This window comes from Tenrec ecaudatus, chromosome 2 (genome assembly GCF_050624435.1).
Source record: "Tenrec ecaudatus isolate mTenEca1 chromosome 2, mTenEca1.hap1, whole genome shotgun sequence".
Lineage (NCBI taxonomy): Eukaryota > Metazoa > Chordata > Mammalia > Afrosoricida > Tenrecidae > Tenrec > Tenrec ecaudatus.
The window spans coordinates 75,860,175-75,878,373 of record NC_134531.1 but is presented as its reverse complement, the minus strand read 5'-3'; the positions used below and the strand labels follow the sequence as shown (position 1 = coordinate 75,878,373).

General features: G+C 42.8%; 1 protein-coding gene across 1 annotated transcript in view; it reads left to right on the top strand.

The window, feature by feature from the left end:
• The window catches only part of DMGDH (dimethylglycine dehydrogenase), a 302,254-nt gene extending 289,926 nt beyond the window's left edge, over nt 1–12,328 (top strand). Inside the window, exons 17-18 of the mRNA XM_075541210.1 lie at nt 5,839–5,973; nt 11,266–12,328. Of these exons, the coding sequence (XP_075397325.1) occupies nt 5,839–5,973; nt 11,266–11,481 (351 nt within the window). The 3' untranslated portion in view covers nt 11,482–12,328. The remainder of the gene's footprint in view (nt 1–5,838; nt 5,974–11,265) is intronic.
• Nucleotides 12,329–18,199: the final 5,871 nt, after the last annotated feature.

The window sequence follows — 18,199 nt, the reverse complement described above, 5'->3', positions numbered from 1 at the left end:
GAAGAATATGGCACCAGCATTGGAGGAAGGCTTATTAACAACCCACAGCATGCAGATGACACAACCTTACTTGGTGAAAGTCAGGAGGACTTGAAGCACTTGCTGATGAAGATCAAGGATTTCATCTTCCAGTGTGGATTACAACTCCATGTAAAGAAGACCAAAACCTCACAACTGGACCAATAGGTTGCATCATGATAGATGGAGAAAAGATTGAAGTTGCCAAGGATTTTGTCTTGCTTGGATCCACAATCAGTGCTCATGGAAGCAGCCGTCCAGAGATCCAAAGATGTATGGTCTGCTGCACAGGACCTCTTAGGAGTATTGAAGAACAAGGATGTTACTTTGCGGACAAAGGTGCCCTGACCCAAGCCATGATCCTCTCTATTTCTTCATCTGCATGTGAACGTTGGACATTGATAAGGAAGACTGAAGAAAAATCAATGGATTTGAATTGTGGTGCTGGAGAAGAATATTGAAAGTACCATGGGCTAAAAGGACAAACCGATGTGTATTGGAAGAAGTAAGGCCAGAGTGCTCCTTACAGGCATGGATGACAAGATAATCTACATGCTTTGGACAAACTGTCAAGAGAGACCAGTCCCTGGAGAAGGGCATTAGGTTTGGTAAAGTAGAGGGGGAGCAAAAAAGAGGAAGATGTTCAGCAAGATGGATTGACACGGTGGCTGCCTCAATGGGTTCAGATATAGAAACAAATGTGAGGATGGCCCAGGACAGTGCCATGTTTTGCTCTGTTCTGCACGGGGTCGCTATGAGTAAGGGCCCCTCAATGGCACCTAACAACACCAACAACAGTAGAATTATTATTATTATTTGCTGACTGCAAGCATTAGATTTTCTTTGTTTAATTTGCTTCTATAGAAAGTTTCCTGTGCTCATTTCCCCATTACTTCTGTTTTCTCATGATTAGCTGACTCCTTTTTTTCTCCTTAATCGATGACAAAATTGTGAATTTGGCAAAGAGGAGTTATGCCCCCTTCCCAAACTGGAAACCACCCAAGTAATTTTCATCTAGCACCCCAAAGGCCCCATTTCTGAGAACTTGGTCAGAGCCAGCTCTCATCATAGCCCCTCCAGAGGCATAGCAGATGCTGAAATAGGTGTCTGAGTCAAGGCAGCGCAAACCAGAGGAGAAACCGAGGCTGGAATTCCTGAGATCTTGATTCTTAACCAATTTGTTGATTGCCTTTGACTAAGTTAGTCTACTTTCTTATTTATTCCTCAAATTCACCATCTGTAGGCTTTTGTAAGGTCCAAATTATAATGTAAATGCAGGCACCTTGGGAGAAAACTATGTAGATGGTGATTATTGTGAACCCATACTTACTTTTCAAAACTTAGCTCGAGCTTCTTCGTCTATTAAGTTGTTGCTGGTAGAACCCCACTCTTCATCGCCACGTTGGCCATGTTCTTCTGTGGGCCCTCACTGTTCTTACCTCCATAATAGCATCTGTTTGCATGTCTGCACCCACACGTTAGACCTTTTTTTGTTTGTCTTAAGTTTACAAAATATTTATGTTTTCTACAGGCTCATAGACCAAACAGAACTAAACGAGTCACTTGTGTAGCTGATTTCAGGTACTGTCCTGTGTCGCATTCTACCATGTTTCCAGCATCAAATTATTCTTTCCTGTGTTCCACTTGCTCTGACACGCGACAGCACCAAAGGGAGAAGTGATAGTTACAGGACGAGGTTTTTATCTCCCCTGGAATCTTCCTGAAGGAAGCTCTACTGGGTTCGGAATACTTTTATGCCTAATTTAGGGTCTGAAGCACAGCAGAGAACACTCAGTAGCATCTCCTGGCATGGTACAGGTTGTGTTGTCTAGTGAGCTGGCCATTTATTTTGTTCAGTGCTCAGAAGTGCTTTTCTCGACAGCCAGGTGTTTGTTCACTGTACTTATTGAATCCTCTATAGCCAACAATTTGAAAAATCACTTCTAGCCATGATTTGTCTGTGACAGCAAGTCTTCTTTTAAGAACACAATAAAAAAAGAAGAAAACAAAGGTTTTTTGGTTTCAAAGTTCTTTGTATGTTTACGTTGCTGCTCATGCTTAATTCTAATGAGCTTCGTCTTGAAACGACTTTTATTATCACAAATGTAACCAACCTAGAGAACTCTAAGCTAATCAAGTTCTTCCTGAGGGTCACTCTCTCTCTCTCTCTTTAGTTGTCTTTTCTTAGGTAACTGGGTCAGTGTTTGCAGTTGTGGTCTCTGACTTCCTAGCAAAGTTTTTTAGTTACATACGTGGATGTGTTTGAATTGTAGTATCGATGAAGAATATTGAAAATACCACGGTGTACAAAACGATAAACCTGTTCTGGAAGAAGTAAGGCTGGAGTGCTCCTTAGAGGGGGAAGGATGGCAAAACTTCATCTTCCATACTTACATACTTTGGACAGGTTGTCATGAAGGACCAGTCCCTGGAGGACATCATGCTGAGTAAAGTGAAGGGTCAGAGAAAGTGAAGAGGACTCTCAGCGAGAGGACTGACAGTGGCTGCAACAATGGGCTCAGGAATCGGAACTGTGGGGATGGTGGCAATGTGCTGTCCTGTTGTGCACAGGTTCGCTATGGGTCGGAACCAATTCATTGGCCCCTCGCAGCAACATCTAGAACTTACAAAGGAGGAGGAAGAATTAGGCTTTCATTTTGCCCTTTCCTTCAACAGAGTCCAGTGGAGACTTTCTGTAGTTTCCTGTTCAGTTAGCAGTTCAGAGCCGCTATGTCCCCAGGAATTAGCCGGAAGTGTTTGGACCCGTTCTAGAAGTTCTGAGTAAAAAAGGCTTGGACTGGGAGTCTCGGGCAGAAAGTATGTGAGGACCGCTGCCCGATGCTTCCCTGGGATTCTTAGGGATGGAGCTTTATTACACTCCATTGTAAATTGTAAATGTTTTGTGGGCAGAAAGAGCCATATACACACTAAGTGCTGGCGGACATCTCTGGTGTGAGATATTGTCCTCTTTTCCTTTATGCCTGAGGAAGAAAGGACAGTCTGGACGTTTCCCTTCTGCTCTTTCGGAGTAGTCTGCAGGAGACTTGTTTGCAGACGCAAAGCCAACAAACAAAAACTATTTTTTTTACATGGTGAAATCTGAATAAGAAGCCCTGCCATGCATTGTTTAAGCACTTGGCTGCTGACTGTATGGTTGGCGTTTAAAACCCACGCAGGGCTTCTGTGGCACAACACTGAGGGGTCTGCCCCATAAGATGACAAACCCGAAATACCAAGGGCTCAAGCAGAAAGAAAATGTTTAGAAAATGGTGATGGCAACATACGCACAGAGTGATCCAATTGATGTAGGGATTATTATAAGAGCCCCCAATAAAATAATTTTTAAAAATAAAAATGCATTAAAAAAAGGATGAGAGCTCTGAAAACCTGAGGGGAGAAGTTCTCTTTTGTCACACATGGTCGCTATGAGTTGAAATCTATTCAGGGGCGCCCCACAACCATAATCATAGTCACCAGTGAAATGATTGGTATAGAAGATCCTCCCCCTCCCCACCATAGAATAAAAGATGCTCGTCTGGGCACATTTATTTAGAAGCCATACCCCAATGTCCTCCAATGTTCATGGCATTTGTCCTTATTATCAAATTTCCCTTGGGATTCTGGCTTGGTAGAAGTTTCTTTCTCTTAATAGCCAAGTGTCTCAGCTGAAGCATCATCTCATCTCTCCCTTGTATGCCCTCCCCAGTTACTAGCATTACGAATACATCCTGACTTTTGCATAATTCTTACTTTTGTATATATACATAAGACTGGCTTCTAAGTTCTCCTTTAAGCAATCCTATTCTCTCTGTGTCTCTTGCATTTCATTGGGAATAAACCCGCGTATACCCATGGGAAAGAGTTGTTGTTGTTGTTGTTGTTAGGTGTCATTGACTCAGTTCTGACTCATAGCGACCGGTGCACAACAGATGGAAACACTGCCCGGCCCTGCGCCATCCTCCCAATTGTTCCCGTATTTGAGTCCATGGTCGCAGCCACTGTGTCTGTCCATACTGCGAAAGACCTTCCTCTTTCTTTACGTTGCCCTCCTACCTTATCAAACATGATGTCCTTCTCCGGGAACTGGTCTCAAATAACAATGTAGTAGGAACAGGAGTAGGCATGTCATGTGTTTTGAAGAAAAAAAAAATGTGTGTGTGTGTGTGTGAGATGGGTGTGTGTGTGAGATGGGTGTGTGTGTGTGTGATGTGTGTGTGTGTGATGTGTGTGTGTGTGTGATGTGTGTGTGAGATGGGTGTGTGTGTGATGTGTGTGTGTGATGGGTGTGTGTGTGTGTGATGGGTGTGTGTGTGTGATGGGTGTGTGTGTGTGAGATGGGTGTGTGTGTGTGAGATGGGTGTGTGTGTGTGATGGGTGTGTGTGTATGTGTGTGTGTGAGATGGGTGTGTGTGTGTGATGGGTGTGTGTGTATGTGTGTGTGTGAGATGGGTGTGTGTGTATGTGTGTGTGTGAGATGAGTGTGTGTGTGTGATGGGTGTGTGTGTGAGATGGGTGTGTGTGTGTGTGATGGGTGTGTGTGTGATGTGTGTGTGTGATGGGTGTGTGTGAAGGGTGTGTGTGTGTGATGGGTTGTGTATGTGTGTGTGTGTGTGTATGTGTGGTGGGTGGTGCAGCTGGTTGAAAAGCCTAGAGTTAGAGAACAAGCTGTTTGATAAAAATATTTCTGCCTCATTTTGTAACCGACACAGGGCCTAGCATCCTGCCTGATAACACGGATTCAATAAATGTTTTCCACATGAACTGACAAATGTGACCCAACGGGTTACTATAAATGTTCCAGGGACGATTCTGAAGAAGGTGGGGAGAGTATAGCATTTCAACAAGAGTCCATCTCCATGTTGTAACAGGCTCACCATAGCTAGATATTCAGGTGCACTTGCTCACTGGCAGTGTGTTAGTCCGGGTAGACTTAGAAGCAAATTCATAGACATACTCATATGTCTATAAGAAAGAGGTTTATATATAAGAGCAGTTGAATATTGATAAAACATCCCAGCCCAGTCCAGACCAAGTCCATAAGTCAGATAGTAGCCCACATGTCCGACACCAATCTATAAAGTCCTCTTCGGACCCATGAAACACATGCAATGATGTGGAATGCAGGAAGATCACAGGACAGTGGTTGGGTAGTCTTCTGGAGCCAGTGGCATTGTAAGCATCTCAGTGCTGGCAGGGGTCTCTACGTGGAGGTCTGGTTGCATTAGGGTAAGTCCATGTAGCTTCTCCAGCTCCCAAGGCTTAGCGCTATGTGTATTGTCGGGAGAGCATCCCTCAGGAAGGGAGTAAAGAGAGAGAGAAGTGTCTCCTGTCTCCTAGGAGGAAAATACAGGAGTTCCCAGAATTCTCAGGAGAAGGCTGTGCCCACACAGAGACCTTATTGAATATGTTCTGATTGACAACTAGACTCTACCCCTTCACTCTTAATCCTCTCAAATTGACACCAGATTATGAAACTACCACAGGCACCTAGCACCCCCGTCCAGAACCACTGGCTACAAGGGTCACTTTCACAAGCCACCATTGCAGTGTAACCCCATGTACTTTTCTGCCAAGGTAGTTCTGGTAAAATTGTCATCACAAGTCATTACTCTTACATCTGACATATTCTGAAGGAATAGGTGGTTGGTTCTGTCATTTGAGGAGCAAGAAATATTTGTCTAGACATTTGATCCAATCTGTATTTTTATTCAATGGGTAATTGGCGAGAAAATCGCAAAGACAAATTTAAATGCTTACATCTCTAACCTTGTTACAGTGTCTGAGCATCCATTCATCATCATTATCTTGGGTTCCTTGCAGCCAGCAGACTTCATAGGGAAGCAAGCACTGAAACAGATTAAAGCCAAGGGGCTGAAACGGAGACTGGTCTGCCTCACCTTGGCAACCGACGACATCGACCCGGAGGGAAATGAAAGCGTCTGGTATAATGGCCAGGTGAGTGCTGGGGGCTCCCCTGCCAGGGGCCAGAGCATCTTTTTTTCTGTATCAGAACGTCTCCCATTCCGGTCTGTGTAGCCAGAGAGTTAGTCTGTTATTTACTTATTGGATGCTGTGGTTATTATTCCTGTGCTGAAAATCAAGAACCAGTCACAAACTGAAAGGAAAATGAAATGCTACTCATTTTTGGAAAATCTGATGCACTTTGGTCAAATTAAAGAAACCGAAACTCAAAAAACTCATTGCCACCAGGTTGGCTTTGAGTCCTAGCAACTACAGGACGGCGTAAAACTGGCCCTGTGCATTTCTGAGAGTGATCCTCTTCATGGGAGTAGAGAGCCTGATCTTTCTCCTGAAAAACAAACCCAGGGACTTAAAATTCCTGGGATAATGAGAGAGGGGTGGGTTTGAGGATAAAATGTTTTGTTTGCTCTCTGTGAGTATAAGAGATGAATTTTTATGGGGAATTTGGCTTTCTGATTTAGAATCTCAGAGACCTTTAATAAGGAGTTGACCCTTTCATTTTAGCATAATAGGGGAAATCCAAATGGAAGCATTGATGGCTAGAGAGGGTTACGGGTCTCAGCGTCAACTTATACTGACCCTATAGGACAGGGTAGAACTGCTCCTTTGGGTCTGTGAAACTTGTAAATCTTTACGGTCCCACAAATTGGTTCTTGGGTTCATACCACCATCTGGGTGGCAGCTCAGTGTCTGAGCCACATCACCACCAGGCCTCCTTACAATAGAGGATAGTCTCGGGAATCAAATGAAACATGGAAATTTTTGGTTCTTCAGGAAATGTAGACAACTTATTTTCATTTGGGAACATTAAACTTCATACTGTTTGTATTCAATAAAATGAAAGTTCATCGAATTACCAATTGAACTTTGCACCTTCTCTTGTTAAGGCTACTTGTAAAACCCAATTTGCTTGAGCATTTTGATGTGTTCTAATTGATATTATCAGGTAGATGTGGGAGACTCTGCTTAGACCATGGGGAGGTGAGAGGTGGGAGGCCAACCTTGGGATCAAGACTCATCTAAGCAACTTTGTTCTATTGAGTAAGGTCAGCTTGGTTGATATCTGAGGCCCAAAGAATCTATGCCTGTTGTTGTTTTTTTTCCTTCAGGCCCTGAATCTTAATTTATTTCTGTTTCCACCCTTCCTATCCCTCGGTGACAAAAAGAATGGTGGTAGTTTGCTTGTGGGTTGATGATACTGTATGATTGAGTTGCTCTAGTCTGTCCTTCTGTGGAGAAGCCCTAGGGGGAAAATGAGTAATGAGTGCCTGCTGACCAGACATGCCAAGCGAGGAAGAGTGATCATCTTGGAAATCCACAGGGGCAGGTCTGCGCTATCCCATAGGCTTGTTATGAGTCAGAAATCGACTTGATTTCAGTACATATGCTTTTCCAGGGTCAGATTGTCAGGTCTTTGTTTTGGACAATGCTTATGTGGTTGAACTACCAACCTTACCAAAGAAATGGCAATTTGGGCTGGGGGGTGGTAGTTGGAGTTAGACCTATCGATTGAGTTCTTCCTAAGTGACACATATTTTTAATGTGCGCCTGGATTTAATTTTATAACACACCACCAGAAATATATACTCATTTCCATTTTAAAGATAAAATTTTCAGACTCAGAGAGGTTACGTCATATCCCTAAAGTTCAATGATTGATGGAATTGTTTTCCAACCCAGGCACATAAGTTAGACTTTGAATTTTCTTGTTTTTCTGCTAAGCCTAATCAGTACTCCAGTCTGCTCGCTCCTCCCCCTCTGCTGACGCTCCACTGTATTATAACTGAATTATCTACCCATTGATGCTCATGCAGAACAAGGGTGGGAAGGTGAATGGAAACATCCCCACAAATATATACAGGTTTGACAGAATATATATAGGTCATGTCCATCTGAGTAGGGGGTGGATGTTCTCTGAGATGGTGAAGCCAACAGACCATTCTCAGATCTCACACTCCCTCACTTCTCTACCACCCTTTCGCACAGGACAAGCTAACCTCCACTCCCTTCTTAAATGGCGTACCTTTCACTGCACTGAAGTCATTCACCATGATTAACTGACAAATTAAATGCAATGGAAATCCATACTTTATAAATCTGGAAACCCAAGCTCCATTTTTCAAGTTTATTTCTTTTGCCACCGGTATGCAGTGACTTCACATGCAACAATCTTCCTCTTTGCTACGATGTGGCTTAAAGGCTGCTCATCTTAACGACTTTATTAGCAATGTACTTCTGGCATTTGCTACATGAGCTGTCTGCTTTTGAGTGCTATACTGGGTCCCCATTTTATTGGTGTAATGGTTTTCTTTGATCGCCTTATATTCTGGAATTGTTCAAAATATATTTTTTGGTTTTTATTTCCTAATTTGGTCTGACTTGTGTTTTATTTGATTATTCAACACATTTTTTATTGAGGGGCTGCCATGTGCCAAGGATCTTCTAGGAACTGGGAATGTAGCGCTGCACAAACAAGATAAGGATCTCTGCTCTCATGCAGTTTACCTTCCAAAGGAGGGCAATAAACATTAAATGAAATACGTGCCACGCCAGATGGCGATGAGACTTCTGGAGAAAAAGAAAGCCCACTTGTGGGGGTGGACAGTACTGGAGGAAGCGGTTACAGTTTTAAATAAGGGTTCATTTTCGGTTTTGTTTTTTAAATCAAGGCATAAGGGTAGACATGACAGCGGTTTTTTATTACCTTTATTGGGAGGTATAATTGTAAAAGAAGCTTTTCTGGCCAGGGCATTTTGAAGAAGAGGCTTGTGGGGAAGGGTTAGCAATTTCAGAAGGTTTTCTTCACATTGTTTATCAGCTAGAGCTCATACACATGGCTGAAGAAAAGGAATATATCATTCACCTGAAGTTAGTTTACCTCCTTCTAATGCCAGGCACACATATGTGTTAGGCTTTGAATCTTGTGTTCTTTCTTCTAAGCCAGGGGTTGGCAAACTGGCTGTTTCTGTACATACATGTGGCTCTGGAGTAAAATTGAAAGTGAAAATAAGACTATTTTCAGATAATAGTGATTTCCTTTATTTATGGCTCTCAAATCATTTTAAAATTTTTGTGAGGGACACGATTGGCTTTTTCATCTCAAGAGTTTGCCAGCCCCTGAAAATAAGCTATATGATGGGCACTCCTATCTGCTCTATCCTCTCCCCTTTACCCTCTCCTTCTTATCTTCTCTAAGTCGGTTAGAGAAATCTTCAAGAATCTTAGTCAAGAAAAAAAAGGAGACAAATGAATATTGTTTACGTTGCTCCAAAGAAGACCAGTGTTGGACTGTACCAGGAATATGAAAGTCTACTAGATAGAGGGTGGGAGCAAGTTGTTCTTATGATTCACTGTGGAAAAATTTAAGGTAGGATCAATTTAAAATTAATCCTAAGAGGAACATATTCCTAGAGACTTTGTAATAAGATAAAAGAAAATGCCAAGCTCCTAAAGTACCCTGGGCTGCTAAGCTTGGGATTAGAGAGACATTAAAGGGAAAGGAAAATAACTCCTGTCAGAAATCAAAGCACCCGATAAAGATTTCATTCATTCATTCGTTCATTCAATTATTTTCTCTAACTCAAATCTCCAAAAACCAAATTCACTGCCATCAAGTCAATGTCGGCTCATAGTGAACCTCCAGGACAAGGGAGAACTGCCCCCATGGTTTCTGAGTCTGTTCACTGGAGTCAAAGGCCTCATCTTCCCCCTGGTGGTTTTGAACCGCTAAATCTGTGGTGACCAGCTCCACTCAGCACCCCTCTGCCACAGGGCTCTTTACTGGGTTAGTGCAGAAAGGACTGCCTGATGGGTCCTTTCTGGGAATTAAGGAGTGGGAGAGGGCTGAATAAATGGGGCACACAGTCTCTGAAGAGTAATTGTGGGCTTTTGAGAGTCAGGAAATTGGACCAAGAGATTGGCTGAAACCTCTTCCTGTTCCCTTATGATATTCAGGCTCATCGGGTTAAATCTGCCAGCCCTCTCAACCCAAATCTCTGCTTCACAGATGCGGACGTGAAACCAAGGTTACCAAGACATTTGTTCAAAAAGCACTGATTAAAACTCCAACCTGCCTGACCCAATTCCTGCCTTCGATCGCTAACCGCCATCTGAAAGGAGAGAAGCAGTTGAAAGCATGTGTGTGCGTGCCTGGCAGTGTCTTGGCCGTTAATCTGCCAGAGAAAGCTTTTTTACTAATGAATGAGTCCAAAGCTTTTTTTTTTTTAAATTCCTTTAATTAACCAGATCATATTATAATAAATTCAGAAATTATATTGAGAGCTTCTGATTTGGGGTTTCAGAGTTAGGATTCAGGTGTAATGTTGTGTGCTCATAGAGATCTTAGCTTGCTAGGGCTGCCCTAACGAATTATGTAGCAAACAGGTGGCTTTAAGGAACAAAAATCTAGGCCTACCTGTTTGGAAGCTACAAGTCCCCATCTGGGCATGGGCTCTAAGCAGGGTCCTTCCTTGTCTGTATCCCTGGGCACCCCTTGGTGGTCCGTGGCTGGTTTTAAGAAACACACGGTATACATTTACACAGTCCATTCCAGAAATGAGGTCGACAACAATATCCTGTTAAATCCGCCATCTCTGTGGCTCTCTATCGCCTTCTAACAGGCAAGAGGCCACTGTGTGTGTTTGTCTTTTCTACAATATTTGTAAGACACCGTTCAGACACTACTCCCACCTGACATCAACAACACCACAGAGAAAACCTCTCTTCCCAACAAAGCCCTATTGACAAGCGCAAGCCTTAAGGCTTCAGCATCACTGTATTGAGATACAGTGTAACCCATAACAGCACCTAAAAGGCTAGAACAGTTAAGATACGCCTATGAACGGAAGCAGGCTCATTGTCAGGGCACCTGAATGATCTCCAGATTCACTCATGACCAAGAACTGTTTTGAGCACCAGCTAGAAACAGCCCACTGTAACAGAGGCCAGGATGAAGGATGAAGGCCACATTGGGGGACCCGGAGAGATGATTTCGAGTAGGTCTCCGTATCTGGCATAATCGCTTAAGTGCTTGGCCACTCTCCAAAACGTTGGCAGTTTGAACCCATTCAGAGGCTCGTTGGAAGAAAGGCCTTCTCCTAGGTCCCAACCTTGAAAAGCCCATGGAGCACAGTTCTACTTTCCATGTGGGTGGTCTCCAGGAGTCCATGTGTCTACACTTTACGTCTGTTCCCCTGCAGAAATGAAACAGTGCACACTGAGCAGTGGAGTAGGCGAGTCTGAGGAGTGTCGGGTCTTGTCTTTCAGGTGGTTGGCAACACGACGTCTGGAAGCTACAGCTACAGCCTCCACAAGAGTCTGGCTTTCGCATACGTCCCCACAGAGCTCAGTCAAGTGGGTCAGCGAGTGGAAGTTGAACTGTTAGGCAAAAAGTACCCAGCAGTGGTCATGCCGGAGCCCTTGGTATTGACCGAACCAAGCAGAAATCAACTTCAGAAAAAAGGCGGAAAGGGCAAAATCTGAAGAAGACCTTCAACACTCAGATGAATTATACTTGCTATATGCCTGCTATTTGAAATCATCATCGATTGTTTGCCGAAGGATAAGAGGAAACCCAGGACTCATTTCAGCATCATCAAAATTAGATTCGAAATCTTCATAATGCCTTTTTCTTACGTGCTTGCTTACAAGCAAGATAGAAAATATTACAATACTGAATCAGTAATTTACATTGTTCTTTCAAATGAAGAAACTTTGAAATGAATGCTTTTACTATCCCATGTTACTGTTTATGAGATTCAATCAGCAAAATATTTAGACATTTGCTAATACACAATGATTATTGTAACTGAATCAATGGACAAGTTACAATTTGGGGAATATATGCAAATGGTTCTTGGTGGCTAAAAATGTTACATAAAAACATATATAAAATCATGGACTTACATACAAAGATTGGATTTGCTTCATGTAGAGATATTTTCTTAAAGGAGTAAGTCATCATTTTAATGCTTCATATCTATGATGAAAAGAGTACAATTGAATCTTGTATATAAATCACGTTGATCCAATTCTTTGTAATGTTTATTACCTCTTTGTTGATTTGCCTGAAAGCAGTTCTATAGGACATCATTGTTGTCCTCTCGAAGGTCGTTTTTCAGAAGAGACACTGCCGAAGAGAACAGTCTTCCACGGGAGGTGGTACTTGCACACCTTTAGAATGGAAGCAGAACATAAATAGATCGTGCCAGTACAAACACAGTGTACTGAGCATCTCCCCCCGGGGGGGGGGCGGGGAGAATTCATGCAGGTTGACAGCACAGTGACTGTTCTGAATATCTGACAAAGCCAGCCAGCCAGACATCTTAAGGCTGATAGGATTTCCCTTCGTGTTGTAGTCAAGGGCGGAAAAATAAACATTTAGAATTAATTCTTTGATATAGTCTTGGAATTATTTCAGTTTCCTTGACTAAATAAGAATAGGGTTTTTCCCCCCCTTAAGATGGGTGATCATTTATAATTAATTTAAATCATGTATATATTTGGTGAACATTTATGGAAACTTTTCTAGCTATTAAAGAAAGCAAATGTATGAATTGTGATAAAAAACAAACTCACTGCTATCAAGTCAATTCCAACTCAAAGAGACCCTATAGAAAGGGCAAGGTAAAACTGCCCCTGTGAGTTTCCAGGACTATACCTCTTTACAAGAGTAGAAAGCCTCATCTTTCTCTAGAGGAATAACAGGTGGTTTCAAACTGCTGACCTTGCAGTTAGTAGCTGTGTTAGTCTGGGTAAACTAGAAACTCATATGTATAAGAGAGTTTTATATAAAGGGTAAGTGCACATTAAGAAAGCATCCCAATCCAGTGCTGCCCAAGACCATAAGTCCAACACTAGCCCATATGTACGAAGTCCTCCTCCATCTCACAAAACACACTGAATGATGCCGACTGCAGGAGGAAAGCCAAATCAGTGAGCGTGCAAGCATCTCAGCACCCAGGGCTGCATCAGGGTACGTCCATGTGGCTTCTCCTCGAGGATGTCTTGCAGGAAGTGAGCCTTGCCAGCTGAAGCAGGCAACTGGCTAAGACAGCTGCACCCTGGTCCGAGCATCACAAAGCAAGAGACCGGAGAACTAGAAAGGTGAGGCTCGAGACATGTATCCCTCCGCCCTTCAATTAACCCCACATGTGTTTTTATTGGCCAGGTTGGCTCAATAAACCTTAACTATCTCAGTAGCCAAACACACAACCACTACGCCACTTCTCTTTGAAGTATGATAAGGTGACGTGATTAAAAGAAACTTTAAAATAATTTAACTGGTAGTTTGAAAGCATGCTAAATTTCCATTTTGAAAGCTTCATGTTCCTGTTGGAATGAATTTGATGGCTTCAAACTGCTGACCTTGCTGTTAGCAGCCCACTGCTTAACCCACTATGCCATTAGCACTCCCTGCTTCCAACCCAAAGGCAGCCACCATACAGGGCAGAAGAGAACGGCAGCCCCAAGGCCTCGAGGCTGTAGTCTTTAGAAGCCAATTGCCAGGTCTCTCTCCCACAAGGAGGCTGCTGGGTACTGCTCAGCCCCTGCACAACCAGAGTTTCTCAAATACTCATCTGTTGGAACCTTTCAATATGCTATGAATTTCTCTTTGGTATATAATATTGTCTAAGAAACGAGGGAAATCACCTTGGTAAGAACGATTGTCTGCTTCCTGGGAATATTATCCAGGTGCTCTATCTTAGTTCTGGTGTTAAGTGTAAAGCCTTTGGGTCAGATGGAAAGTTCCAGCTTCTCACTCTTGGTCCCTGTCACCCTTATATATATATTTCCAGCTCTCTAATTTTGCACAGTCAGCAGTTTGGAACTACTGGCTGCTCTTCAGGACAAAGATGTGGCTTTCTACTCCCATAAAGAGTTTCAGCCTCAGAAACGACAGGGGCCGTTCTGCCTTGCTCTTTGGGGTCTATGTGAGTTGGCATCGACTTGATGGCAGGGAGTTTGGTTTGGTTTAGATTCATCTTCTGCAAATTGAAAAATATTTATTATGATATATATATAAATCAGTAATAAAAATGCCACAACATTGATTCATATAATTAATATAACATGAAAACAAATATAGAGAGCAATTAGGTGAATAGGAAATGCAAATGAAAACTCTACTCACAGTATAAAAGAGTCTACCGCTTGATTTCTTCAAGAAGTTGCTCTCTTTCACTCTTGTCATAGGCTGGTTGCGATTAATTTTTGTCGGTGATCCGAGCACCTGGGTTCCCTCACAGCTAGTGGTCCTGGCCCAGGCACCAGGTACAGCTGATCTCTAGCTGGAATAATAACCTAAAACAATTTGCCCCCCCCCCCCCCAAAGAAAGATGAGCCAAGTTAACTCATCTTGGGATTTGAACCGTGAAAATATCAGAGCATAAATTGGTTAGGAGTAGGAGCTGAAGCAGCGAAGGTGCATGGAATGAGACGCCTTGAAGTCTCTGGGGGACGAGAGCTCCTGACGGCAGGAAAGGCTTGAACGAGACAGACAATGGAAGAACCGTTGTTGGCATTCTCAGCTCCTGATGACTTTTCGTCAAGTCGGAGAATGAATCCCCGACGCAGAAAAAGCCCATCTAAAACCATTACCAAAATCAAGCCAACAAACAGTTGCTCCCCAGTGGGACCCACCTCATGGGAACGCGTTCCACTGGGTTTTTTAGGCTGCGACTTTAACAAAGTAGATTAGACCTTTTTGCTGGACCATCTCTGAGTGTGTTCAGTCAGCTGCCAACATCATAGCTGAGCACTCACCATGTTACACTATCCAAGGGCTTGTACAATCACTACCTTCTGGAAAGGGAGCCTTACACTGAGAGCAGCCTCTAGGCCTGCAGCAGTTCTCAACCTGTGGGTCGCGACCCCTTTTGAGGTCAAACTACCCTATCACAGGGGTCACCCAATTCATAACAGTAACAAAATGTCAATTATGAAGTAGCAATGAAACCAATGTTATGGTTGGGGGTCACCACAACATGAGGAACTGTATGAAAGCGTCGAGGCATGAGGAAGGTTGAGAACCATTGCTCTAGGGAATGGGCTGAGGATGAGGGTCAGTCATGAACAGCAACCAACCAGTATGCTTCAGATACTTGCATGATGGGCAAACGCCTGTGTCTTGGGAGAAAAAACGTTCTCAAAAATATGATGATGATGATGATGATGATAGGCGTTTTCTCCTCTTGAACGAGGAAAGTTCTGGGGGGGGAAGCAAACGCACTTTCAGCCAACACATTCTCAACACATTTGTGGGTGCTGTTTCATTAATGTTCACATCCTATCGTATTTCCTTCTCCATTTCAATTGATAGGGAAGGTGGCAGCAAACAGCAACAAAGACATTTAAAAATGTGCTGTGGGGGACAGTGAAGAGCAGACAGACTGGATTTTGGAAGTTTACTGAAAGGATTTTGTGCCTCTTCAAATTGGACAAAAAGGAAGACTGACAGTATTGGGAAATACTGCAGCTGTGTAAGGAAGCAAGTGTCCTTGACACAAATGACATCCTTTAGAGAACCAGCCGTCCTCAAACTGCGGCCCAAGGCCCACATGTGGCCTGCCAAGGACATTGATCTGGCCAGGCGGGTGTTTTTACCCCGTTTGTTTTTTACTTCAAAATATGATATATGTAGTGTGCATAGGAATTTGTTCATAGTTGTTTTTTTTAAAACGATAGTCGGGCCCTCCAACGGGTCTGAGGGACAGTGCACTGCCCCCTATTTAAAAAGTTTGAGGACCCCTGCTCCAAACCCCCGGAAAGAGAACTGAAAATCAAGTGAATTATACCCTTGTTCTTATGAATCTTCATATAAAAATAGAAACGATCATCTTGCCACTGTTTCTCTCTGCTATTAATGAGTCTTTAGAATATTCTGCTAGCTTATAGGAAGCTGTATTTTAAGTGATAAATGGATAACACAATATATTTTCTCCAGGAATAGGTTTTGAAAGTACTAGCATTTAATGATGCATCAGGGTGGGGGTAGGGGGGTACAAAGGCTACTGGACCAAAGACCCATTTTTCTCAGCTCTGTGCAGCCAAGTACAGACTACAGAATCATCTACCAGAGCGTTTCCTATATTTAAAGTCCTGTGAGCCGTTGCTTAGTATCCACTGCCAAAGTATCCATTCTAAAGATTAAAAAACACACCAAGCCAATGTCTACCAGTTGACTCTGACTCGTGCTAACTTCAGGTGTCAGAGTAGAGTTGTTCAAAGGGGGATTTGAACCTCTAACTTTTAATGAGCCTAGCTCATTAATTGCTTGCATCACCAGAGGATGGTGAGGGATTCATTACTCTATACTTACTGAGTACTCACAATAGGCCAAGTACTGGATAAACAGTAGTGGACAAAATAGCCATAGTCCCTGTCCTCATGGAGTTTGCAGAGAGGTCAAGCATTGGGCTTAAAAAAAGAAGTATTTAGTTTCAAGTTGTGACGTCAGGAAAAGCAGGAGAGGAGAAAACCGTTTCTTGGATTAAACAAGAAGGTGTTTCACTGGTCCCATTGATATGATCAGTTCAGGGAACCAGAGAGGACAAATCTGCACTAACTAGATGTAGTTCCTGGCCAGGCTGCACTCACAATGGGAGGTTAGATGATGGAGGCAGGGAATAGAATCTTCCTATCCATCAGCAACTTCCTAATAAGATGGGTTATAAAGTGTATCAATTAAATGACATTCAGTTGCAAGTAAGAAAATGCTCAATTAACAGTTGTTTAAATAGGTGTTTGTTAAATTACATAGCAAGAAGTTTGAAGTTATGATCAAGGACACCATAAGTATTTCACTTTAAAAAATTAGTCTTACTGACATATACTTAACATATCAAGCAATTTAATTGTCCAATCTTATTACAAAGAGTTGGGCAATCATCACCAAAACCACTTTCGGAACATGTTCTTCTTATGCTCGTTGTTAGCACGCCATTTCCCTGAAGCCTCCCCCTGGGTAATTATTAATTCAGTTACTGTCTCTATAGATGTACCTGTGCTGGATTTCATACACAGAAAATCATATAGAACACAAACAAGACAACAATGACTAGATAAAACAGAGAAAATCCCCAATCAAAAAGAAAGCAGAAAATATTAAAAACCAAAACAACTTTAAAATGTGTCAGGAGGGATATCAAACAAGGAATTACAGTTTCCCTGAGTACATGTGCCATAACAACCTTATAATGCTTTCTACCTGATAAAAAGGCTATTCACATCCTTGGTCTGTGGGCAGAGGGGATTCACCGGAGATTGAATCCATGTGTGGACCCTACAGATGGATTTGGGGCTGCCACTGTTATTGATAGCCTTTTCCAAACCAGGTGTTCAAAAGTTAAACTCTGATACTAGTCCCTCACTCAGATTTTATTAGGGCTTTTCCGTCTTCAGTCCAAGGAGTATGTTGGTTCCTGGTGAGTTTCAGGAAAAGCCTAGTTCACTGAGTGGGGTTTCCATACCAAATCCTTCTGGTGTGGTCTACGAAGGATGTTGTGTGTTTCAAAGGAATATGTCTAAAGTCCTAGTTGTCTATAGCACACGGCCTGGGTCACCAAGGTTGGACAGAAATTAGGTCAAAAGTGTCCAATTAGGAACATCGTACAAGGCATTCTCTCCGTGAGGTTTATATATGTATTGTTAATAGATTTTCCTGATGGCCCGTTGCTCCACCAGGTTTTCGCACCAACCAAAGTGTGATCACCTTCTCCAAGACATCTATGCTCCCGTTGACTGGAATTTCCAGTACACTTTGCGTATCACCCATGTAGGAATGTCTTGGTTTGGGATGACTGTAGCACACTGTATGGCAACAACTGAATGGTCTTCTTCCTCTCTCCCTTTGAGAAACTGACCCCAGCTGAGGTCAAGTCTCTTCTGTGTTTTTTTTAAGTGATTTATAAGATGCACATATAAAGAAATGTTCATAGCAGGAGGCGGGCTCATTACCCCATTTCTTGAGAGGGCAGGTTAGAAGATGGCATGGGCCGAGAGCAGAAGCGTGCTGTCATCTGGCATTTCCCTCCCAGTAGTGGTCCTGAACACTCTTTGTCCTTTTGAGCATTTCACTTTTCTCTGCTCACCCTTTCATCCTCAGATTGGTTGCACATGAGCCAAAGATAGCTGCCATTGTTCCTATCCTTATCGCCCCACATAACATTCACAGGTATTCGCTCCCTTTCATTGTAAGACA